General features: G+C 38.8%; 1 protein-coding gene across 3 annotated transcripts; it reads right to left on the reverse strand.

The window, feature by feature from the left end:
* Positions 1–6,423: 6,423 nt before the first annotated feature.
* Positions 6,424–8,477, reverse strand: LOC100392421 (spindlin-2). 3 transcript variants are annotated; one of them, XM_078362582.1, is made up of 2 exons: positions 7,819–8,477; positions 6,424–7,371 (listed from the first exon to the last, which is right to left on the reverse strand). In XM_078362582.1, the coding sequence occupies exon 2, from the start codon at positions 7,367–7,369 to the stop codon at positions 6,593–6,595; it is 777 nt and encodes a 258-aa protein (XP_078218708.1). In that variant the 5' UTR covers positions 7,370–7,371; positions 7,819–8,477; the 3' UTR covers positions 6,424–6,592. The 3 variants fall into 3 exon arrangements, with proteins under 3 accessions (XP_078218708.1, XP_017824237.3, XP_078218709.1); XM_017968748.5 differs by having other exon boundaries at positions 6,424–7,374; XM_078362583.1 differs by having other exon boundaries at positions 7,981–8,214.
* Positions 8,478–26,089: the final 17,612 nt, after the last annotated feature.

The following is a 26,089-nucleotide window of genomic DNA, read 5'->3' on the forward strand; positions in this document are numbered from 1 at the left end:
GATTTATAGTAAGTTATTTGAAAATATAAAATTGTCATGCAATAATAAACTTATTCACAAGTATTTATGGAGTGTCTCCTATGTTCCAGACCCTTTCCTAGGCACTACAGTACTAGAATGAAGTAGATAAATAAGATTCCTGCCTTCAAAGTTTATATTATACAGCAGTCAGAGAGAAGACAAACATTCTAAAAGACAAGTTCATATAGTGATAAGTACTACAGGGTAAGAAAAAACAAGGTAATGGGGTAGAAGGAGAGAATCTCTGAACAGGTAATATTTCAGTCAAGCTCTGAATATGAGAAGCAAGCAGTTATGAAAAGTTATAAAAAGCTATGGGAGTAAGAAATAACTCTAGCATAAAAGCTTTGAAGTGGAAACAAGTATGTTTCTCAAGCCTTTGAGAATAGAAAAATGCTGTAGTATACAGTGAAAAGGAAACCATGATTGAATCAGAAAAAAGTGAGATCATCCAGAGCACTGCTTCTTCATTCTTATTTCATTATTGTCCCCTCTTCACTAGATGGCTTTATAAGGTTCTTTTTTCTTCTTTTTCCTAATTGTCTCCTCATGAAATTTGAATACCGATGATGTACTGTATAATCTAGTCAATAAATACATGTGTATCTGTATTTTATACATAATCAAGCTGTATGCAGGATTAAGTATGAATAAAATTTGAAGGTAGTAAAGTAAAAATTAGAAAGCTAGTAATATCTAAGTTGACTGTATAACTGTATTTGCTAAGGGATTTTTAATGAAATTTATTACATAAATTATAATGTGTCAAATATATATGTATATTGGCAATTTATATAAATACATAATAGTGATATAATAACATTTTAAAAATTATTCAAAACATTTTTCTAGCAAAGGTGAAACAATTGAAAACATTAAATTAATTTTTTAAAAGTTATTTTTGTAAATTTAACTTTTTACTTTTGCTTGATGTGAGAAAATCAGTTATTACTAGCTGCAAGATATTCATACATCATCACTTTTTCTTTATAGTACTTGACATAAATAATAATGGATTAAATAATTTCTGTAAAGTTAAATATTAACTATTTTTGTTTAATTCTCCAAGCCCAAGTCACACACAAGGACACTGAGGATCAAACATAATCAATGGCAGCCAGTGGGTACACACAGGCCACTTCTTGACATATGACTTCAAGAATGAGCAATAGATTGAAAGTCCTACAATCAAATACACGTATTTGCTCTGATTTTGTAGTTCTGGTCTTACATTTCATTTATTTCCCATGAGTTCAATGGCAATGCTCCTGTGATATCCAAGAAAACAAGAGTGATTAAGTTCTAAGGTATAAGATTTTGTCAATACAGGTGAGCTTTGGAGGACACAAACCATTGTAAAACTTAGTATCTTTTTACCTCTCACATCAACCATCATATTTCTCACCCTTGGGGGCAATATCATCCTGCCTGAGAATGCATGATCTAGCGCATGCAGAGTAAGGCATGAAGATTGCTTTGTATATCAACTACAATAAGAAGCCTTTGGAAGATTCTAAGCAGGAGGTTGGTATAATCTGGTTTACATTTTTAAAAGATAGTTATGGCTATTATGTGGAGAATTGAAAGGCAGGTGAGAAGATCTTAGTTTCCAACAGGCAACTTTATCAAACTTAAGGCCTTATCTTTTTAAAATCCTTTGGTTACTGAGACAGCACCCCTCTGCTTCCATGTTGCCAAAGCATCAGGTTATGTGCTTACTACCCCTGTTTGCAGTTCTCTATTTTTGGTCCCTGTGGACTTACAACATTTAAAGCACAGCTACACATTTAAAAGGAGGTCTGTCATATTTTATCCAGCATTTTAGAGTGTAGTGATTTTTAGTGCAAGAGTTTTCATGTGTTCACTGTTTAGTGTCTTTTAAACTAGGGGTTTTACTTAGCCACTACTGTGGTCAATCAGTGGTATAGTTTACTTCCTTCAAGACAACGAAGGCAAGAAGATTATAGAGGAGTCAGTGCAATAATGCTCCCTCTTTGTGAGTCCCCTGTTTAATATGTGATATTACTTATTTAAATAAGTGAGCTTAGCAGCTCAACATTTATCTCAGATGCCCCCAAAATTGATTTTAAAAACTACATCGAAGCCACACTGAAGATATCTAACCTCTAAACTATAATACATTGCAAATTATGCTCATGTATTTTGTGCAACATATTAATTGCATAAAGTTAAAAATTACATTTTGTTTCTATGAAATACTGTGTATAATGTTTGCTAAACAGCACCCTCATTCTCCTGGCTTCGTATCTCTCAATGACTTCTAATTGGTGAAACTGAGAGAGGTTGGACATGTGAAAACCTGTTCAAATTATCTCTTGGATCTATTTCTTTTGGATGGAAGAGGCACTCTGATTCACTCTCAACTGTAGGGTAAGCTTTGTGGCTGTATCAGAGTTGTCCATAGTTATTCAGGTGTGCTTGTGTTTGGGTGAAGTATTAGGAATTTCCTGAAGCCCCCTATCTAAATATGTCCTCCAGTTCAGCTTTTATCAAATATAAAGGGGATATTTGACTTCATCATTGTGTGATGATGCTGCTATTCTCTGATATAGTTACAAACTTGCAAAGAGAAAAGAAGACGTTTAGTTCTTCATCCTCTGAAACACTAACTGTAACATTAACTGTAATATAACTGTAACATTATGTTGAGATATGGTACAATTTCAGTCTTAAAGAGAAAGCAAAAGTGTTACAGATATGCCTGAACCCATTGTTACTTATCAAGAATAAATGTAGGACATGATTTATTAAAAAATGTACCGTAATCTCTGAGAGGAGAAAGAGTTAACATGAAACTCTCTTAAATTTTAACTCACATATCCTCAGGACCAATATTATCACATGGGATTGGGGAACAGGAAATGGGATGTGACATATGTAATGAATTTTGAACAAATCTACTTAACTATAAACAGCTGCCCCTTATCCAAACAGAATACAGGTTAAAGCGCTGTCTGACTACTAAGAACTTACAAACAGCCTTACATTAACTTTTTCACTAACTGTTTTAACTCTGTGACAAACTTCCTATGGAGTACCTGTTGCCCCATTGCCAAAATAACATATCAGTGGTTTCCTATATAATGGCTATGGAAGTTATCAAGAGGGAAGAGGCTCATAACAATGATTTATCAATGAATTTATGGGTCAGTTTCTCATTCTGTAGAGATCACTTCATCAGTATTCTATACCCAATCTAGGCAGTTAGTATTGAGCCCAACTCTGTCATCTGTAGTTTTCACTGGGAATTTGTTTCTCTTAAGGAAATCTTCAAATAAGACCAGAAAACATGGTGTAGTCCTTGACTCATATTTCTCTTCCAATGCACAGCGAAGATCAACTAATTTTCACCATATCTACTGCCACCAGGATGGTGAAACCCACCATCAACTGTTACCTACATAATTGGAATAGCCTACTAATTATTTCCCCTTTAATTCATCATGTACTAATAAAAAGTATTCTCCAAGTTGTCAGAGTGATCCTGTTAAACTAAGACAAATCTCCACTATCAATACATAGATGACTCTCCATCACATCAATGTAAAAGACAAATTGCATTTTGAAATCCACAGAGCTGTCAGCTGTCTGCCTCTCCCTCATCCCCATTACCTCTCTGAAACCACCTCCTGCTATTCTCTGCCTTGCTCACTCAGCTCCCGACATGCTAGCATCCTCATTGCTCCTCAAACATGCCAGGCATAAACCTGTCTTGGTGCCTCTGCACTTGCTGTTCCTCCATCCGGCATGCTCCTTCCCCAGACAGCTGCAGGGTCAGTTCTCCCATTGCCCTCCGGTGAGACTCAAAAGCCAAGTTCTCAGTGAGGTCTTCCCTGGCCACCTTCTCTATCTAGTTTCAGCCTCCTTCCTGAAATTTTCTATCCCAATTTCTTGCTTTTGTTTTTCTATTTAACACTAGTCACTATGAAAACACATTATAATTGCTTGTTTGTTTTGGCCACAGTCTGTCTCCCACACTAAAATGAAAGCTCCATGAGGATAAGAATTTTATTTTGTTTCTTTCGTTCATGATTACATCATAGGTATCTGTACCTAGCAGAGAGCCCACCTGAAGTAGTTGCGGGATAAAGAAAACAAGTAAATTAAAAAGCAAATGGGATCAAAGCAAGTCAAAGGGGCAGTTTTCCCAGGGTGTAGCCCCAGTTACAAGCATGAACACTTCCAGGGGACAACTGTGCATTTTATTAGAGTGAACTTGGCAAGCTGGGGGTGTGGCCTACTGGAGAGAGTATTCTGAATCTAAACTGGACTGAGACCTGCCTAAGGCCCAGCTACATGTATCCTTGTTGGAATGAGGGCCTAACCCTCATGTTTTTGTTGCTGTTGCTCTGTTTCATTTTCAGGAGGTTCCAGAATCATGAATTTTCATTGTGTGAAATCTCTCAACTGTCTAAAGTACCTAACTGAAAATAGAAAACAATAAAAACACAAAGATAAACGAAACCTGGCAGCTGAGTGAGATTGGTCCCTGGACAGCCTGCTGGTTTTAGTTGGACTGAACTGTGTGATGTATATAAGAAAATCAATCCTTGCTATGGTGAGGTAGGTTTGCCTTGTTTTAATTCTTGAGGCAGTCAGTCTCAGGCCATATTGGGTGGAGAGAATAAACTATATTTACCACCTTCTTTCAGCTCCAGGGAGATCATTGCATCTCCCACTATGCATGGAGTTAGGGTAATCTGGGCAGCAGAAGTCACCAGCCCTTTCTTTGGGGTCAGGCATATAATTTGGTGAAGGTTACGGTTGCAGAAAAAAGTGAGAGAGTTTTCAGGTGAGCTTACAGGAGAAAGACTGGAGAAAGGCAAGGAGGGCAGGAAGAGAAAGACACGGATCTGTCTGTGCATCAGACACCATCGTTCAGAAGGACTTTTGGGGGGTTGCTGCTCCCTCTCCCCACCAACCTTGACCCCTCCTTGTGACACTGCACAGCTGAGTGAGTCATACCAAGTCACAACTCTTGGCCCAAATGCCCCATGGCATCTGCCTCACCTGGAAACAAAGAGCTGCACAGACTTCTATCACAGGTCTCTGTGAGCTGGGGTAGGCAAGACTGGTCAACATGTGCCTGCGAGGGGTCTGAAGACACAAGCTTTGTGGGGAAGGTCTAACCAGAATATGGCTTCTTGGGAGAGCAAGCCTGTTTTAGTGGATCATTGGTCACAGCCACCTGTGGTTTCAGTCAGCTGTTGAAAGAAGCCTGGACAGTTAAGTACTCCCCATACTCTGGAGACTCTAGGCTCAATCCTCTGATGCCCCTTATCTTTAGATAGAAAAACAACATTCCAGCAGAAAGAAAAGGAGTGATGAGACTGGTGTACCTGAGTTCAGAAAGATTCAATTTTTCTGGATAAAGTACTTTCCAAATTCAAGATGGCACATGTCTTAAGTTCTGAGAGCCCCACTAACCCATCCTCTACCAGTATTGTTTATCCAGTGCAGGGCAAATGTGGGGAGATCCCCCATAGCCCAGCACTTGTGAGAGGAACCATGTTAGTGTGTTTAGGCTGAGGGTTGGGGTTCTGCTGGGCAGGTGCGTCATGAACTCCCTGAAACAAGAAAAGCCTTATGGGTATCAACTTGGCTCCTGATTAACTTGACTGAATCAGCCCTGTCAGAATGACCTTCTAGAGAACCTACAATGCATCAGACTTCTTTGACAGTTGCCATTATCTTTTGTACATGAAGACAGGAAGAGCAATGCGGACACTGCCAGAAGTCCAACCGTTTCCTGGGCCTTCCAATCTCTCAGGGGCCCTGCACGCCACAACTCTTTTCCTGTATTCTTACTCCGTCAGTCTTTCTCCTTTGAATTCCTCCTTCCTCAGTGGCCCTCTTCCTCTTATCCCACCGATACCCTATCCCACATAACCTCTTACTTTGTGAATCCTTTAGCCTCTCCCCAGATCCCTGTCAGGTTGATCCTTCTACCTTTTACTCTGGATCGCTTCTATGCTTCTTTGTGTTCCTCTCTATTCAATTTATTCTGTCTCTTTTCCTCTAAGCCCTAAGATCTCACTCTCCCTCTGTTATTCGTCACTCCCTTCCCAGGTGGATGTTTCCTCCACATAAGTCATCCCTACCCCCAAGTAGCCTGTCCCTTTCTGGCCCTTTCCCACCTCTTCCTAACGGTCACCTCCTCCTTTCTTCCCATCCAACAGCCAATCTCTAGTTCCTTCCCCTGCCCCCTTCAGACCAGACCAGACCAGACCAGCTAAATCCGGTGCCATTTTTAGATGACCGATTATGATTCTAGCTGAACTTTATTCGCAGCCGAAATTGACAGCTGTTCCTTCCTTTCATCCCCCATCTACCAATCACACCCAATCTTTTCAACAAGACAAAGTGCTTACACACAGCATGTCATGTACACACAAGTTTGTATTTTGTAGAGTAAAACAACAGTTAATGCTGGCAAAATATTGGGTTATGAGGGATCCTTAAGCTTTCAATACACTGAAAAGCAACATTTTTTGCATGTCTAGGAATTATACATTTGTTTCCACATATGTGGCAAATTTTACGCTAACAGTTAGGACTTTTTCACCAAATCATAGACATAGATATGGAAATCATCATCAAACTTGATGAAATACACAGAGGGCTTGGCTTCCACCTGGTGAATGACCATGCCGATCCTTTTGGAGCCATCTTCTTTGGTATATTCCACATGCTTACCTATCAAGCCATCTACAACTCCTCCTGGCTCCCTCTCTGTTGGAGGAGACTCACTGGATTCTGGCATAATACGGAGATCACCTTCTTTATAATCATCTAGAAGCTGGTACATGTACAAGACAGGATCTTTCTCATAGGTAATATAAAACCAGGCTTTCATGATAGGTGCTTGTGCTAAGACCATCCCCCTCCATTCATCCTTAGAACCATGCTCTCCCTCAAACATGTGTTCCACTGCTTTGCCAATTATGGTATTTGCAAGGTTGGCATCACTAACTTGAGATGATGCCACCCTGTCGGAAAGAATTTTAAGAGACAAAACCCTTTCATCTCTGTGAAGTTCCAGTCCATAGACACAGTCAATTCCATCATATTTCACCAGATAAAGAGAGGGATTTATAGGCACCTGATCCAGAACGGTTCCTTTCCACTGGGTGATGGGCTCATCTCCTTCCTTCCATCCGTGAGAAATTCTGCAGCCCACGATGTTCCTGCGGGGCTGGGATGAAGGTCTGCCTCTCTGCCTCTTTTGGGAGACTTTTTTCTTTGTCATGTTTCCAGACCCGGTGGCCCGTCCTGCAGCTGCCCTGGTTTGTTGCCCTTCGGCTTCCTGTGTGTTGGGAGTCTTCATGCCTGCTGGGGGAGGAGAGAGGAAAGAGAGACATATCCAGCGTGCCATAAGGCAAACTTTTCCCTATGGCCATGTCTGGACGTACTCTGCACTAGTGCCTAAGTTTTCCCCAGGAGCCTGGAAGCAATGCTGGAAATCCTGGCTGCATGCCTGCCCTGCTCTCCCTCTTATGTTCCTCTGGGCTGTGGAGAAGGGCAGGAGTGGTGGGGTAGAGCTGGCTGGGGTTAGGAAGTCTGTAGAAGTGGCTGGACCACCTCCTCCCAGCTCGGAGCCCGCTGCCCTTCCCCAGCTCCTTACTGCCACTGGCGTCCACTCCCAATCCCCTGCAAAGCGTCTTTCACCGGCACCCACTGCCCTCCTGCCCTGAGTGCCCCAGCTACTGTCCACAATCCTCCCTGCCTACCCTAACCCCTTTCCTGGTTCCCACGCCCTTGCTTCCTGGCGCTCACCTTCAAATCCTTGTCTGGCTGCTATTCCTTCCCCCTTTTCCTGTTGTCCACTGCACTCCCGCACCCCACTTTTGCCTGGCGCCTACTTCCACCCCTTATCTCCTGCTGATTTCTTTTCCATCCCTCTCTCCATTCTGGTGCCCACTAATGGCCTTGCCCTGCCTTGAGTCCACCGCCGGAGATCGGGAACCTCACGTGCCCAAATCGGACACCTGGCTGCTGCCTCTGTTATTAATCTGTGGCAAAGAAGAATCTGCAGGCGACCGGCTGAGTGAGTGCTTGCAAGAGCTGTGAGGGTAGGATCAGTAGATGAGGAGTGTGTGTAGGATCGCGGCGAGGCAGGCAAAGAGTAAGGCTGCAGTGTGGCGTCCGCACCGCTTGGCTGGATGGCTCTGCGCCTCCCTGCGTCCAGAGGCGGCCCCTCAGCCACATCGGGCTTGGACCAGTCTCTGCTGCAGTGGCTGTAGTCTCTGCCCCGTTTCTGCACAAGACTATCATGTTAGTTTCCTTTTAGTACTGATGCCTTCCCTTCTTGCGAAACATAGAGCTGTTTTGTCTGTCATTTCCTGGGAGTCCTCTTGGGCTCCTCCTTTCCTTTCCAAAATTCACAACAGTGGAGCCTGTAGGTGGCCTTTTCTCTCTTCCTGCCTCTCCTCTCTGGATCCCTGGAGCTCTCTAGCTCCTCCCCTCAACTCTCTTGCTCCATCTGTTTTCCATCTTTCAGACATTCCTCACATTCTTTGCATACACAAGAATTAACATAGAAATACCATGTGTATACATTTATGGAGACATGAATTCATTACGACCATACACAAATATATATATATATATATATATGTATATTTCCAAGCACATATACATACACAAAACTATATATTCTATGTGCAGTTCCAGAAATTCCTATCCACAGACTCATAATTCGAAATACACACCTCTATCCAATCACATAACACAGAAATATAATTCTCTGTATATGCATAACTCAGAGATATAATTCTCTGTATATGCATAAACACTCGAGAATTCTTATATTAAGTGTTCCTACAAAGCATTGTGTAGGCACATTTTAAATTTGGAGACCTTACTTTGAAGAAATAGTAGCTTATTTTATGCTTAAAGAGTTATTTTTGAATGTTAATACAATATTTAACAAACCTTATGTAGTTCGCATAATGTGACGTCTTTTAAAATTATTTTGTGTCCTTTTTTGGTGAGTTACAGTTTTTTCACACTATCTTATAATTCTGAAAATTATCAACAATATTAGATTGCCATATCAAGTAAGATGATTTCAGTTATATGTTTTAGGAAAATAAACCAAATAGGTGTACAATAAAAACAATATATTGTCTAACATATCTGAAAAGTTAAATAGGGGTTAGGTTAATCTTAATCTATGGTGGAATAATATTTCATTATATATATGTATATATATCACATTTTTATGCATTCATTTATTATGGACACTTACGTTGATTCTCTATCTTGTCTATTGTGATCCGTGCTGCAAATAAATATGTGAGTGCAGATAGCTCATTGATATGCTGATTTCCTTTCTTTGGGATATATACCCAGTAGTCAGACTGCCAGATTCTATGGAATTTTGACTTTGGTTTTTTGAGGAACCACCACACTGTTTTTCATAATGGCCATGCTAATTTATATTTCCACTAACAATGTACCAGCATAACGCTTTCTTCCTTACCAACATTTTTACATTTTCTTTTTGTTAATAACAATTTTAACTGTAGTGAGATGATATCTCATTACTATTTTGATATATAATTACCTGGTGCTTAGCAATTTAGAGCACTTTTTATATATTTGTTGTCCATTTGTATGTCTTAATTTGAGAAATGTCTACTTAGCTCTTTTACCCATTTTTAAGTCAGATTATTTGATGTTTTACTAGTTGTTGGAATATCTTACACATTTTGTTATTAATCCTTTGGTAGTTAAATACCTTGAAAATAATTTCTCCTGTTACCTGGGTTGTCTTTTCATTTTATGTTTGTTTCCTTTTCTGTGCAGAAGCTTTTCAGCTGATGTGATTTCACTTTACAATTTTTCCTTTGGTTCCCTGTGCTTTGAAGTCTTACTCAAGAAATCATTGCCTAGATCAATGTCCTGAAGATTTTCCCAAAGTTTTCTTTTAGTAGCTTAATAATTTCAGGTCTTAGATTGACGTCTTTAATCCATTTCTATTTGAATGTTGTATATGGTGAGAGATAGATGTGTTTAGTTTCCTTCTTCTGCGTATGAATACCCAGTTTTCCCAACAGCATTTGTTACAGTGACGATTCTTTCTACAATGTGTGTTCTTGGCTCCTTTGTCGAAAATAAGTTGACTATAAATGCATAGATTTATTTATGAGTTCTCTATTTTGTTTCATTGGTCTAGATGTCTATTCATAAGTCAGTACCATGCTGTTTTGGTTACCATAGGTTTATAGTACAATTTGAAGTCAGGTAATTTGATGCCTCCAGCTTCGTTCTTTTTCTTCTGGACTGCTTTGGCCATTCTGATCCTTTTCTAGCTCCGTATGAAATTTAGGACTGTTTGTTTTCTGTTTCCATAAAGAATTCCTTTGGTATTTTGACAGAGATTGTGTTTATGTCACTGTAGGCAACTGGGAGTAGTATGGGCATTTTAACAATTAATCATTCCAACTCATTAACATGGATTATTTTCTATTTTTATGTTGTCTATCTGTTATCACAGACATCTTTCACTTCCTTGGCCTAGTTTATTTCCAGGTATTTTATATTTTGTCGTTATTGTAAAAAGGATTGCTTTCTCTATTTTTTTTCTACATTTTTCACAGTTGTCATTTAGAAATGCTAATGATTTTTATATGTTGATTATATATACAAAATCAGTTTCTTAGTTCCAATATGTTTTTGTTGGGGTCTTTATATTTTTTCTAAATATAAAAAATTATATTATCTGCGAATAAAGACAATTTAACTTCTTCCTTTCCAATGTGGGTGTTGTTTCTTTCTCTTAACTAATTGCTCTTGTTAGAACTTCCAGGACTATGTTTAATAAAAGTGGTGAAAGAAACATGGAATGCTATGCAGCCATAAAAATAAAATAAAATAAAATAAAATGAAATAAAATAAAATAAAATAATAAAATAAAATAAAATAAAATAACATCATGCCTTTTGCAGCATCATAGATACAGTTGAAGGTCATTATCCTAAGTGAACGAATGCAGAAACAGAAAATTAAATACTGCATGGTCTCACTTATAAACAGGAGGCAAAAAATGAGTGCACATAAACATAAAGATGTAAACAATAGACATTGGGATTTCCAAAAATGGGGAGGAAGAGAGGAAGGATTGATAAACTACCAACTGAGTACTATATTAGCTATTTGGATGATGAGTTCAGTAGAAGCCCCAAATTCTAGCATTATGCAATATTTTTATGTACAAGCCCACACGTGTACACCATGAAACTAGTTTTTTGTGTGTGGTGAAGGCAGTCATCTTTGTCTTGTTCCAGGTCATAGATGAAAGGCTTTCAGGTTTTTCCCATTTAATATGATGTTAGCTGTGTTTGTCATATATGGCCTTTATTCTTTTGAGGTATGTTCCTTCTATAGTTTGTTGAGAGTTTTTCTCATGAAATGATGTTAACTTTCACTGAATTTTTTTGATATCTATTGAAATGCCTATATAATTTTGGTACCTTATTATATTTATGTGATATATCACATTTATTGATTTGTGTATGTCAAACCATCATTGCATCCCTAAGATTAATCCTATTTGATCATGTGAATGATCTTTTAAATTTGTTGTTGAATTTAGTTTGCTAGTACTTTATTGTGGATTTTTGTATCTATGCTTGTTAGTAATATTGACCTATAATTTTCTATTCTGGGGGAGTCTTTGGTTTTGGTATCAGAATAAGGCTGGCCTTCCAGAATGAGTTTGGAAGCATTCTCTCCCATTTGATTTTTTAGTATGCTTTGAGTAGGATTTGTAATAGTTCTTCGTTAAATTTTTGGTAGAACTCAGCAGTGTAGCCACAAGATCCTGGGGTTTTCATTGATGAGAGACATTTTATTACTATTGCCATCTCATTACCTATTATTGGTCTGTTCAGGTTTTCTATTTCTTTGTGATTCAATCTTGGTGGGTTGTATGTGTCTAGGAATTTACCCATTTCTTCTAGGCTTATAAATTTATTGGCACTTCTCATAATCATCTGTGATGATCTTTTTATTTTCTGTGGTATGACTGACAATGTCTCATTTTTTATTCTTTTTTAAAATTTTACTTTAAGGTCCAGGACATAGTGCAGAATGTGTAGGCTTGTTACATAGGTATACATGTGTCATGGTGGTTAGCTGCACCTATCAACCTGTCATCTAGGTTTTAAGCCCCACATGTATTAGCTATTTGTCCTAATGTTCTCCCTCTCCTTGTGCCCCACAGCCTAGTCTGATTTTTCATCTCTTATTTTGTTTATTTGGGTCTTCTCTTAGTCTAGCTGAACGTTTGTAAATTTTTGTCATGTTTTCAGAAAGCCAACTTTTTGTTTAATTGATATCTTGTATTGTCTTTCAGATTCAATTTTATTTCTGCTCTGATCTTTATAATTCAAGGTTTGATTTTTTCCTGATTTTCTCCTTCTTTGAAGTGCATTTTTTAGGTTGTTTATTTGAAGTTTTTATACTTTTTTGACTTAGGCATTTATTGCTATAATTTTTCCTTAGTATTGCTTTTGCTGTGTCCTATAGGTTTTGGTATGTTGTGCTTTCATTTTCATTTGTTTAAAGAAACTAAAAATTTCCTTCTTAATTTCTTCATTGACCTATTGCTCATTCAGGAGCATGCTGTTTAATATTCATGTATTTGTGTAGTTTTCAAATTCTGGTTATTTAGTTCTATTATTTTATTCCATTGTAGTTAGAAAAGATACTTGATATAATCTTAATATTTGTTAAATTTGTTGTGATTTACTTTGTGGCCTAACATATGGTCTGTCTTGGAAAATGTTGCATGTGCTGAGGAGAATAATGTGTATTCTGCAGTTTTTGAATGAAATGTTTTGTAAATGTGGTCCTCTAATTTTATAGTGCAGATTAAGTCTGACATTTCTTTGTTTATTTTTTTGTCTAGATTATCTTTCCCATGTTGAAAGTGTGGTGTTATAGTCCACACCTATTGTTATTTTGGGATCTACCTCTTTCTTTAGTTGTGCTAATATTCTTAAATATATCTTTGTGCACTGGTGCTGGGTGCATATATATTTACAATTATTATATCCTCTGCTGAATTGACCCCTTTATCATTATATAATAACCTTCTTTGTTTCTTTTTACAGTTTTTGGCTTGAAATCTATTTTATCTGATTTAAGTATGACTATGCCTGCTGTGTTTTGGTTTTCATTTGCATAGAATGTATTTTTTCATTCCTTATTTTTTAGTCTGTTTTATGTCTTTATCAGTAAAATTACTTTCTTGTACACAAAGTCTACTTGGGTCTCTCTCTCTCTCTTTTTTTTTGGATGCAGTTTTGCTCTTGTTGCCCAGGCTTGAGTGCAATGGCACAGTCTCGGCTCACTGAAAACTCTGCCTCCTGGGCTCAAGTTATTCTTCTGCCTTAGCCTCTCGAGTAGCTGGGACTACAGGCATATGCCACCACTTACAGCTAATTTTGTATTTTTAGTAGTGACTGCATTTCTCCATGCTGGTCAGGCTAGTCTCAACTCCTGACCTCAGGCAATCTGCCCAACTCGACCTCCCAATTGTTTTCTGATTCATTCAGCCACTCTAGGTCTTTTGATTAGATAATTTATTCCATTTACTGCCAACGTTATTGTTGGCAGGTAAGGACTTAAAACTTCCATTGTGTTATTTGCTTCCTGCTTGTTTTATAAGTTCTTTCTTTCCTTTTGTCTTTCTTTATGTATGAGCGAATTTTTCTGGTAGTATGTCTTAATTCGTTGCTTTATGTTTTTTTTATATTTGTTACAGGGTTTTGCTTCATAGTTACAAGGAAACTCTCAAGAATATTCTAATAAATTATTTTAAACTAAAGACAACCTAACTCTGACCAAGATGGAAAAAGAAAAAGAAGAGAAGGGAGGGACTCAAGATGGCACGGTGAGAACAACCCAGGATTGAAGCTCTCGGTGAACGCGCAGAGGGTGAGTCAGGGACGCATTTCCAGATGGATCTTTGTTGCCCACAGAACGGGGAAATTCCCAGGTATGAAAGAGACGTGGGACACCAGGCAGAAGTTTTGGCTGTTGACCTGGCAGTCGGTGCAGCCGGCGGCCGGCGTTGTAGTGCAGCGGCGCTCCACAGCACTCTGCACAAAGCACACTGGTCCGGGTGCCCTGTTGAACTGACAATCTGAAACTTGAGAGGGCAGATTGGCATATCTATCTGACTGAACGGGACTTGGACAGTGAGCCAGGCCAGGAGATTCCAGGGAAACGGCGTTTGGGGTAGCACAGTGGAACAAACAAAACGGCAATTCCAAATGTTCTGGGTGGAGAGTTTCAGTGCAGGCACAGCTGAACCCAGGATGGTGCAGCTCAGTGGGGGAGGGGCGTCCACCATTACCGAGGCAATCCACCCCTACTGAGGTACATGCCCATTGCTGATGCAGCCTGCCATTGCTGAGGCAACCCGCCACAACAAAGAGACTCTGCCGCAGGGTGTAGCCTGTGGCAGCAGGGCGAAGATGGCAGCAGCAGGGCAGAGCCTGCAGCAACAGGGCAGACCTCACACCAGCAAGGCGGAGCCTCAGCAGGCAAATAGTGACTAGACTGCCTCCTCGCTGGGCAGGACAGCGCAGTGGACATTCACAGAGAAAGCCCCAACCCCCCGAGACAGAGCATCTGAGAAAAAAAGGGTTTTTTAATGAGTTCTGCTGCAGCAGAATTAAATGTAGCAGCCTAACAGCCCTGAATGAACAACAGAGCTCAGAGATCAGCACTTGAGCTGCTTTAAATTACAGACTGTCTCATCAAGCAGCTCCCTGACCCCTCTATATCCATAAGACTGACATTTGGCAGGCATCATTCTGGGACAAAGATAGCAGAAAAAAGAACTAGTAGCATCCCTCACTGTTCCGCAGCTGCTATAGGTGCACCCCAGACAAGCAGGACCTGGAGTGGACCTCAGCAGTCATACAGTGGAGGGGCTAGACTGGTACAAGAAAAACCAAGTAACAGAAACACCTCATCATCAACAATCTCGGTGTCCACTCAGAGACCCAATCAAAAAGTCAGCAACTACTCAGATGACAGGTGGATAAATCCACAAAGATGGGAAGAAACCAGCGCAAAAAGGAGGAAAACACCTGAAACCAGAACACCTTGCCTCCTACAAAGGACCAAAACTCCTCACCAGCAAGGGAACAAAGCTAGACAGAGAATGACTGTGATGAAATGACGGAATTAGACTTCAGAAGGTGGATAATGAGAAACTTCTGTGAGCTAAAAGAACATGTTTTAAATCAATGCAAAGAAACTAAGAACCTTGACAATAGATTTGAAAAAAGATTTGAGGAAATGATAGCAAGAATGGATAACTTAGAGAGGAATACAAATGAATTGAAGGAGCTGAAAAACACAATACAAGAACTTCGTGAAGCATGCACGTTTCAACAGCCGAATTGACTAAGGAGAAGAAAGAATATCAGAAGTTGAAGATCAACTCAGTGAAATAAAATGAGAAACCAAGATTATAGAAAAAGGTGAAAAAGGAATGAACAAAGTCTCTAAGAAATGTGGGACTATGTGAAGAGACATAACCTACGTTTGATAGATGTACCAGATTGTGACGAAGAGAATGAATCCAAGCTGGAAAATAATCTTCAGGACATTATCCAGGAAAATCTCCCCCACCTAGAAAGACACGCCAACACTCAAATGCAGAAAATACAGACAACACCACAAAGATATTCTGCAAAAAGAGAAACCACAAGGCACATAATCGTCAGATTCAATAAGGTTGAAATTAAGGAGAAAATAAATACTAAGGGTAGCCAGAGAGAAAGGCCGGGGCACTCACAAAGGGAAGCCCATCAGACTCACAGCAGATCTCTTGGTAGAAACACTACAAGCCAGAAGAGAGTGGGGGCCAATATTCAACATCCTTAAAGAAAAGAACTTTCAACCCAAAATTTCATATCCAGCCAAACTGAGCTTCAGAAGTGAAGGAAAAATAAAATCCTTTGCAAACAAGCCAGTACTCAGAGAGTTTGTCACCACCAGGCCTGCTTTACAAGAGCAACTGAAAGAGGCACTACACATAGAAAGGAGCAACCAGTACCAGCCATTCCAAAATCACATTAAATGCTAAAGAGCATCAACATAATGAAGAATCTACATCAACTAATGGGTAAAACAGCCAACTAGCATCAAAATGGCAGTATCAAATTCACACATTACAATACTAACCCTAAATATAAATGGAATAAATGCACCAATCAAAAGACACAGACTGGCAAATTGGATAAAAATCCAAAACCCATCAGTGTGCTGTACCCAGGAAACCCATCTCACATGCAAGGATACACAAAGGCTCAAAATAAAGGGATGGAGGAAGATTAACCAAGCAAATGGACAGCAAAAAAAGCAGGAGTTGCAATTCTCATCTCTGATAAAATAGACTTTAAAGCAACAAAGATCAAAAGAGACAAAGAAGGCCATTGCATAATGGTAAAAGGATCGATACAACAAGAAAAGCTAACGATCCTAAATATATATGGACCCAATACAGGAGCACCCAGATACATAAGGCAAGTTCTTAATGACTTACAAAGAGACTTAGACTCCCACACAATAATAGTGGGAGACTTTAAAACTCCACTGTCAATATTAGACACATCAACACGACAGAAAATCAACAAGGATATGCAGGACTTGAACTCAGACCTGGAGCAAGCAAACCTGATAGACATTTACAGAACTCTCCACCCCAAATCCACAGAATACACATTCTTCTCAGCACCACATCACACCTACTCTAAAATTGACCACATAATTGGAAGTAAAGCACTCCTCAGCAAATGCAAAACAACTGAAATCAAAACAAACAGTCTCTCAGACCATAGTGCAATCAAGTTAGAACTCAGAATTCAGAAACCAACACAGAACCACACAGCTTCATAAAAACTGGACAACTGGCTCTTGGATGTTGACTGGATAAACAATAAAATGAAGGCAGAAACACAGAAGTTCTTCAAAACCAATGAGAATAAAGACACAACATGCCAGAATCTCTGGGACACATTTAAAGCAGTCTCCAGAGGAAAATATATAGCAATAAGTGCCCATATGAGGAAAATGGAGAGATCCAAAATTGACACCCTATCGTCAAAATTGAAAGAGCTAGAGGAGCAAGATCAAAACACCTCAAAACCCAGCAGAAGACAAGAAATAGCTAAGATCAGAGCTGAACTGAAGGAGATTGAGACACGAAAAACCCTTCAAAAAATCAATAAATCCAAGAGCTGGTTTTTTGAAAAGGTCAACAAAATAGACAAACCACTAGCCAGATTGATTGAAAAGAAAAGAGAGAACAACCAAACAGATGCAAGAAAAAATGATAAAGGGGAAGTCACCACAGATTCCACAGAAATTCAAACCATCATCAGAGAATATAACAAACAACTCTATGCACATAAACTAGTAAACCTGGAGGAAATGGATAAATTCCTGGACACCTGTGTCCTCCCAAGCCTAAACGAGAAGGAAGCCAAAACTATGAATAGACCAATAACAAGGTCAGAAATCGAGGCAACAATTAAGAGCTTACTACACAGAAAAAGCCCAGGTCCAGATGGGTTCACAGCCAAATTCTACCAGACACACAAAGAGGAGCTGGTACCATTCCCTCTGAAACTATTCCAAATAATCCAAAGACAGGGAATTTTTCCCAAATCATTTTATGAGACCAACATCATCCTGATACCAAAACCCGGCAGAGACCCAATAAGAAAAGAAAACCTCAGGCCAATATCCATGATGAACATAGATGCAAAAATCTTCAATAAAATACTGGCAAGCCGATTGCAACAGCAAATCAAAAAACTTATCCATCATGATGAAGTAGGATTCATCCCGGGGATGCAAGGCTGGTTTAACATATGCAAGTCTATGAACGTAATTCACCACATAAACGGAACCGAAAACAAAAACCACATAATAATCTCAATTGATGCAGAGAAGGCATTCGACAAAATTCAACAGCCCTTTATGCTAAAAACCCTCAATAAACTCAGTATCGATGGGACGTATCTCAAAGTGATAAAAGCTATTTATGACAAACCAACAGCCAATATCATACTGGATGGGCAAAAACTGGAAGAATTCCCTTTGAAATCTGGCACTAAACGAGGATGCCCTCATTCACCCCTCCTATTCAATACAGGACTGGAAGTTCTAGCCAGAGCAATCAGGCAAGAAAAAGAAATAAAGGGTATTCAAATAGGAAAGGTGGAAGCCAAATTGTCTCTATTTGCAGATGACATGATCATATACCTAGAAGACTCCATCACCTCAGCCCAAAAACTCCTGAGAGTGATAAGCAACTTCAGCAAAGTCTCAGGATATAAAATCAATGTGCAAAAATCACAAGCATTCGTCTACACCAATAACAGACTTAAAGAAAGCCAAATCAAGAACGAACTGCCATTCACAATTGCTACAAAAAGAATAAAGTATCTAGGAATAAAACTCAAAAGGAACGTAAGGAACCTCTTCAAGGAAAACTACAAACCACTGCTCAACGAAATAAGACAGTACACAAACAGTTGGAGAAACATTCCATGTTCATGGTTAGGAAGAATTAATATCGTGAAAATGGCTATACTGCCCAAAGTAATTTACAGAATCAATGCTATCCCCATCAAGCTACCATTGACTCTCTTCACAGAACTGGAAAAAACCACCATGAACTTCATATGGAACCAAAAGTGAGCCCGCATAGCCAAGTCAATTCTAAGCAAAAAAAAAAAAACAAAAAAAACAAAAAAAAAAAAGCACAGTGGAGTGCATTACACTACCAGATTTCAAACTATACTACAAGGCTACAGTCATCAAAACAGCATGGCACTGGTACCAAAACAGAGATATAGACCAATGGAACAGAACAAAGGCATCGGAGGCAACACAACATATCTACAACCATACAATCTTTGATAAACCTGACAAAAACAAGCAATGGGGAAAGGATTCCCTGTTTAATAAATGGTGTTGGGAAAACTGGCTAGCCATGTGCAGAAAGCAGAAACTGGACCCCTTCCTGACACCTTACACTAAAATTAACTCCAGATGGATTAAAGACTTAAACATAAGACCTGGCACCATAAATACCCTAGAAGGAAATCTAGGCAAAACCATCCAGGACATAGGAGTAGGCAAGCACTTCACGAACAAAACTCCAAAAGCATTGGCAACAAAAGCCAAAATAGACAAATGGGACCTAATGAAACTCCACAGCTTCTGCACGGCAAAAGAAACAGTCACTAGAGTGAATCCGCAACCAACAGAATGGGGAAAAAATTTTTGCAGTTTACCCATCTGACAAAGGGCTGAAATCCAGAATTTGCAAAGAACTCAAACAGATGTACAGAAAAAAACCCAACAAGCCCATTCAAAAATGGAGAAAGGATATGAAAAAACACTTTACAAAAGAAGACATATATGAGGCCAACAATCATATGATAAAATGCTCATCATCACTGGTCATCAAAGAGATGCAAATCAAAACCACATTGAGATACCATCTCACGCCAGTTAGAATGGCGATCATTAAAAAATCTGGAGACAACAGATGCTGGAGAAAATGTGGAGAAAAAGAACACTTTTACACTGTTGGTGGGAGTGTAAGTTAGTTCAACCATTGTGAAAGACAGTGTGGCAATTCCTCAAGGCCTTAGAAATAGAAATTCCATTTGACCCAGCAATCCCGTTACTGGGTATATATCCAAAGGACTATAAATCATTCTACTATATGGACGCATGCACACGAATGTTCATTGCAGCACTGTTTACAACAGCAAAGACCTGGAATCGACCCAAATGCCCAACGATGATAGACTGGATTGGGAACATGTGGCACATATACCCCATGGAATATTGTGCAGCAATCATAAACGATGAATACGTGTTGTTTGTAGGGACATGGATGAATCTGGAGAACATCATTCTCAGCAAACTGACACAAGAACAGAAAATGAAACACCACATATTCTCACTCATAGGTGGGTGATGAAAAATGAGAACACACGGACACAGGGAGGGGAGTACTAAACACTGGGGTCTATTCGGGGGAAAAGGGGAGGGCCAGCGGGGGGTTAGGGAGCTGCGGGGGGATAGCCTGGGGAGAAATGCCAAATGTGGGTGAAGGGGAGAAAGGAAACAAAACACACTGCCATGTGTGTACCTATGCAACTGTCTTGCATGTTCTGCACATGTACCCCAAAATTTAAAATGCAGTAATACATTAAAAAAAAGAAAAGGAAGAGAAAAGAAGAGAAAAAGAAAGCTACACTTTATTATTATTTTTTAAATTTTTTATTGCATTTTAGGCTCTGGAGTACATGTGCAGAACATGCAAGACTGTTGCATAGGTACACACATGGCAGTGTGTTTTGCTTCCTTTCTCCCCTTAACCCACATTTGTCATTTTTTTCCAGGCAATTTCTCCCCACCTCCTTTACCCCCCGCTGGCCCTCCCCTCTTCCCCCCAGTAGACCCCATTGTTTAGCACTCCCCTCTTTGTGTCCATGTGTTCTCATTTTTCATCACCCACCTATGAGTGAGAATATGCGGTATTTCATTTTCTGTTCTTGTGTCAGTTTGCTGAGAATGATGTTCTCCAGATTCATCCATGTCCCTACAAACGACACGCACTCATCATTTCTGATTGCTGCATAATATACCATGGTGTACATGTGCCACATTTTTCCAATCCAGTCTATCATCGATGGGCATTTGGGTCGGTTCCAGGTCTCTGCTATTGTAAGGAGTGCTGCAATGAATATTCGTGTGCATGTGTCCTTATAGTAGAATGATTTATAATTTTTTGGATATATACCCAGTAATGGGATTGCTGGGTCAAATGGAATTTCTATTTCTAAGGCCTTGAGGAATCGCCGCACTGTCTTCCACAATGATCGAACTAATTTACACTCCCACCAACAGTGTACAAGTGTTCCTTTTTCTCCACATCCTCTCCAGCATCTGTTGTCTCCAGATTTTTTAATGATTGCTATTCTAACTGGCGTGAGATGGTATCTCAATGTGGTTTTGATTTGCATCTCTAATGACCAGTGATGATTAGCATTTTATCATATGATTTTTGGCCTCATTTATGTCTTCTTTTGTGCAGTGTCTGTTTATATTTTTTGCCCATTTTTGAATGGGCTTATTTGTTTTTTTCCTGTAAATCTGTTTGAGTTCTTTGTAATTTCTGGATATCAGCCCTTTGTCAGATGGGTAAACTGCAAAAATTTTTTCCCATTCTGTTGGTTGCCAATCCACTCTAGTAACTGTTTCTTTTGCTGTGCAGAAGCTGTGGAGTTTGATTAGGTCCCATTTGCCTATTTTGGCTTTTGTTGCCAATGCTTTTGGTGTTTTGTTCGTGAAGTGCTTGCCTACTCCTATGTCCTGGATGGTTTTGCCTAGATTTCCTTCTAGGGGGTTTTATGGTGCCAGGTCTTATGTTTAAGTCTTTAATCCATCTGGAGTTAATTTTAGTGTAAGGTGTCAGGAAGGGGTCCAGTTTCTGCTTTCTGCACATGGATAGCCAGTTTTTCCAACACCATTTATTAAACAGGGAATCCTTTCCCCATTGCTTGTTTTTGTCAGGTTTATCAACGATTGTATGGTTGTAGATATGTTGTGTTGCCTCCAATGCCTTTGTTCTGTTCCATTGGTCTATATCTCTGTTTTGGTACCAGTACCATGCTGTTTTGATTACTGTAGCCTTGTAGTATAGTTTGAAATCCGGTAGTGTGATGCCCCCCGCTGTGTTCTTTTTGCTTAGAATTGACTTGGCTATGCGGGCTCTCTTTTGGTTCCATGTGACGTTCATGTTGGTTTTTTCCAGTTCTGTGAAGAGAGTCAATGGTAGCTTGATGGGGCAGCGTTGATTCTGTAAATTACTTTGAGCAATATAGCCATTTTCACAATATTAATTCTTCCTAACCATGAACATGGAATGTTTCTCCATCTGTTCGTGTTCTCTCTTATTTTGTTGAGCAGTCTTTTGTAGTTTTTTTTGAAGAGGTTCCTTATATTCCTTGTGAGTTGTATTCCTAGGTACTTTATTCTTTTTGTAGCAATTGTGAATGGCAGTTCGTTCTTGATTTGGCTTTCTTTAAGTCTGTTATTGGTGTAGACGAATGCTTGTGATTTTTGCATATTGATTTTATGTCCTGAGACTTTGCTGAAGTTGCTTATCAGTTTCAGGAGTTTTTGGGCTGAGGCGATGGGATCTTTTAGGTATACTATCATGTCATCTGCAAATAGAGACAATTTGGCTTCCACCTTTCCTATTTGAATACCCTTTATTTTGTTTTCTTGCCTGATTGCTCTGGCTAGAACTTTCAGTACTATATTGAATAGGATTGGTTAAAGAGGGCATCCTTGTCTAGTGCCAGATTTCAAAGGGAATGCTTCCAGTTTTTGCCCATTCAGTATGATACTGGCTGTTGGTTTGTAGTAAATTGAAAAGCTCCACTTTAACTCCATTTTTCCTTATGACTTATTGTTGTTTCTATTTATATCTTTTTATATTTTCTATCTATTAGAATTGCTTGTGGCATTATTATTATTATTGAGATAAGATCTCATTCTGTCAACGTAGTTGGAATACAGTGGTATGATATTGGCTTACTGCAACCTTAACCTCCCAGGCTCAAGTGACCCTTTTACCTCAGCCTCCTGAGTAGCTAGACCACCGGAGTGCAGCATGTTCAGCTAACTTTTGGTATTTTTGGTAGAGACGTGGTTTTGCCATATAGCCTGGGCTGGTCTCAAACACCTGATCTCAGGTGATTTACCGACCTTGGTCTTTCAACATGCTGGGATTATAGGCATTATCCACTACGCTCAGCCTGTTATTATTTGTTTTAGCCTTGTCATTTAGTCTTCACTGTAAAGATATAAGTGGTTTACATAGAAGCAAAGTACTAGAATATTTTAAATTTGTCTATGTACCTACATTTATCAGTGAGTTTTAGATCTCCAGATGATTTATTGCCCTTTTCTGTCATTTTCTTTTCAGATTGAAGTACTTAGCATTACTTGAAAGACAGGTCTGGTGATGAATTTTCTCAGCTTTTCTTTGTGAAAGTCTATCTGTCCTTCACGTTTTAAGGATGACTTTCATGGATATTCTCAAGTTAAAGATAACTTTGCTGGTAGTATTCTCAGCTGCCAGTATTTTTCTTCTCTACTTTCAATATGGCATCCTTTACTGGCTTGTGTGAGTTCTACTAAGAAGTCTACTGACAGACATGTCAGAGGTCCTTTACATGTTATTTGTTTCTTTCTCTTGCTGACTTTAGAATTGTTTCTTTGTCCTCGACATTTGTGAACTTGATTATTATATGCCTTGCAGTCATCTTATTTAGATTGCGTCTTCTCAGTGTTCTTTAACATTCTTGTATTTGGATATTTATATCTTTCTTGAGATTTGAAAAATGGTCTGTTATTATTTATTTGAATAAACATTCGACCCTGATTTTTGTACATCCTCTTTAAAGCAACTAACTCTTTTTTTTGACCACTGGAGGCAGTTTTCTAGATCTTGTAAGCATACTTCATTCTGTTTACAAATAATTTAAAAATTTTCCATTGGCTTTCTGGGGAAGAGGTGGTATTTGGTTACATGAGTAAGTTCTTTAGTGGTGATTTCTGAGATTTTTGTGCCCTGTCACCCAAGCAGTATACACTGAACCCAATTTGCAGATTATCATCTTTCAACCCTCCCTCCCACCTTTTCCAAGGGGTTGCAAAGTCCATTGTATAATTCTTCTGCCTTTGCATCCTCATATCTTGGCTCCCATTTGTGAATGGGAACATATAATGTTTGGTTTTCTATTCTTGCAGTACTTCACTTCAAATGATAGTCTCTAATTTCTTCCAGGTTGCTGATAATGCCATTAATTAATTCCTTTTTAGGACTGAGTAGTAGTCCACCATATATAACATATATGAGTTCCTGATTTGACAGGAACAAACAAAATCTTGGTCACTGTTGGTGTATAGCAGACCTACTTTTTTGTTTACATTAATTTTATATTCTTAGACTTTGTTGCGTTAATTTATCAGTTCTTGGAGATTTTTGGAATAGTTTTTAGGGTTTTCTAGGTATACAATCCTAACATCAGCAAACAGTGACAATTTGACTTCCTTTTATCAGTTTGAATGGCATTTATTTCTTTGTCTTATCTGATTGCTCTTGCAAGGACTTCCAGTATTATGTTGAATAAAAGTGGTGAGAGTAGGCATCCTTGTCTTGTTCCAGTTCTCAGAGAAAATGTTTTCAATTTTTTCCCATTCAGTGTAATGGTGGTTGTGGGTCTGCCATCGATGGCAGTCCTTTGTATACTGATTTTGCTGAGGATTTTAATTATAAATGGATGCTGGCTTTTGTCAAATGATTTTTCTGCCTCTATTGAGATGATCATGCGATTTTTGTTTTTAATTCTCTTTATGGGGTGGAGCACATTTATTGACTTGCATATGTTCAACCATCCCAGCTTCCCTGATACAAAACCCACTTGATCATGGAAGACTGTTTTTGATATGCTGTTGCATTTGGTTAACTACCATTTTGTTAAGGATTCTTGCATCTATATTCATCAGGGAAATTGGTCTGTAGTTTCCTTTTTTGATTATGTCTTTCCCTGGTTTTGGTAGTAGAGTGATACTCACTTCATATAATGAGTTAGAAAGGATTCTGTCTTTCCCTGTCTTGTGCAATAGTGTCAATAGGACTGATACCTATTTTCTTTTAATGTCTGATAGAATTCAGCTGTGAATTTGTCTTATCCTGAACATTTTTGTTGGTAATTTTTAAATTGCCATTTCAATTTTGCTGTTTGTTATTGGTCTGTTCAGGGTTTCTAATTCTTCCTGATTTAAGCTAGAAGGGTTGTATCCTGATTTAAGCTAGAAGGGTTGCATTTATTCACTGCCTCTAGGTTTTCTAGTTTATGCACGTGTTCATAGTAGCCTATTTCTGTTGTGTCAGTTGTAATAGCCCCCACTTAATTTCTAATTGAAATTATTTAGATATTCTCTCTTCTTTTCTGGGTTAATCTTGCCAATGGTTTTGCAATTTTATTTATCTTTTAAAAGAACCAGGTTTTTGTTTCATTTTTCTTTTGTAATGTTTTGTTTAATTCGATTTCATTTTGTGCTGCTCTGATCACGGTTATTTCTTTTTTTTCTGCTGTGTTTGGTTTTTGTTTGTTATTGTTTCTCTAGTTCCTTGAAGTGTGACTTTATGCAGTCTATTTGTGCTATTTCACACTTTTTGATGTAGATATTTAAGGCTGTCAACTTTCCTCTTAGCACCACCTTTGTTGTATTCCAGAAATTTATAGGTTGTGTCACTATTATCATCCAGTTCACAGAATATTTTAATTTTCATCTTGATTTCATTCTTTTCCCAACAATCATTCAGAAACAGGTTATTTAATTTTCATGGTTTTGAAGGTTCCTTTTGGAGTTGATTTCCAATTTATTCCACTGTGGTCTTTGAGAGTACTTGATGTAATTTCATTTTTAAAAATTATACTTTAATATCTTGAGTACATGTGCAGATCTTGCAGGATTGTTGCATAGGCAATAAACCTGCCATGGTGATTTGCTGCCTCCATCACCCTGTTACCTACTTCAGGTATTTCTTCCAATGTTATCCCTCCCAAACCTTCCAGTCCCCTGCTGCTATCCCTCCACTAGTCCCCCTCCTCCCAACAGACTCCAGTGTGTCATATTCCTCTCCCTGTGTCCACGTGTTCTCATTGTTTGACACCCACCTATGAGTGAGAACATGCAGTGTTCGGTTTTCTGTTCTTGTGACAGTTTGCTGAGAATAATCATTTTCATATTCATCCATGTCCCTACGAAGGACATGAACTCATCTTTTGCTTGTGGTTGTATAGTATTCCATCATGTATATGTGCCACATTTTCTTTATCCAGTCTATCATTGACAGGCATTTGTGTTGTTTCCAGGTCTTTGCTATTATAAACAGTGCCACAATAAGCAT

The sequence above is a fragment of the Callithrix jacchus genome, chromosome X (assembly GCF_049354715.1).
Source record: "Callithrix jacchus isolate 240 chromosome X, calJac240_pri, whole genome shotgun sequence".
Taxonomy (NCBI): Eukaryota; Metazoa; Chordata; class Mammalia; order Primates; family Cebidae; genus Callithrix; species Callithrix jacchus.

Coding starts and splice junctions, on each gene's coding strand:
- LOC100392421 (XM_078362582.1), bottom strand. CDS start 7,369: ATGAAGACTCCCAACACACAGGAAGCCGAAGGGCAACAAACCAGGGCA.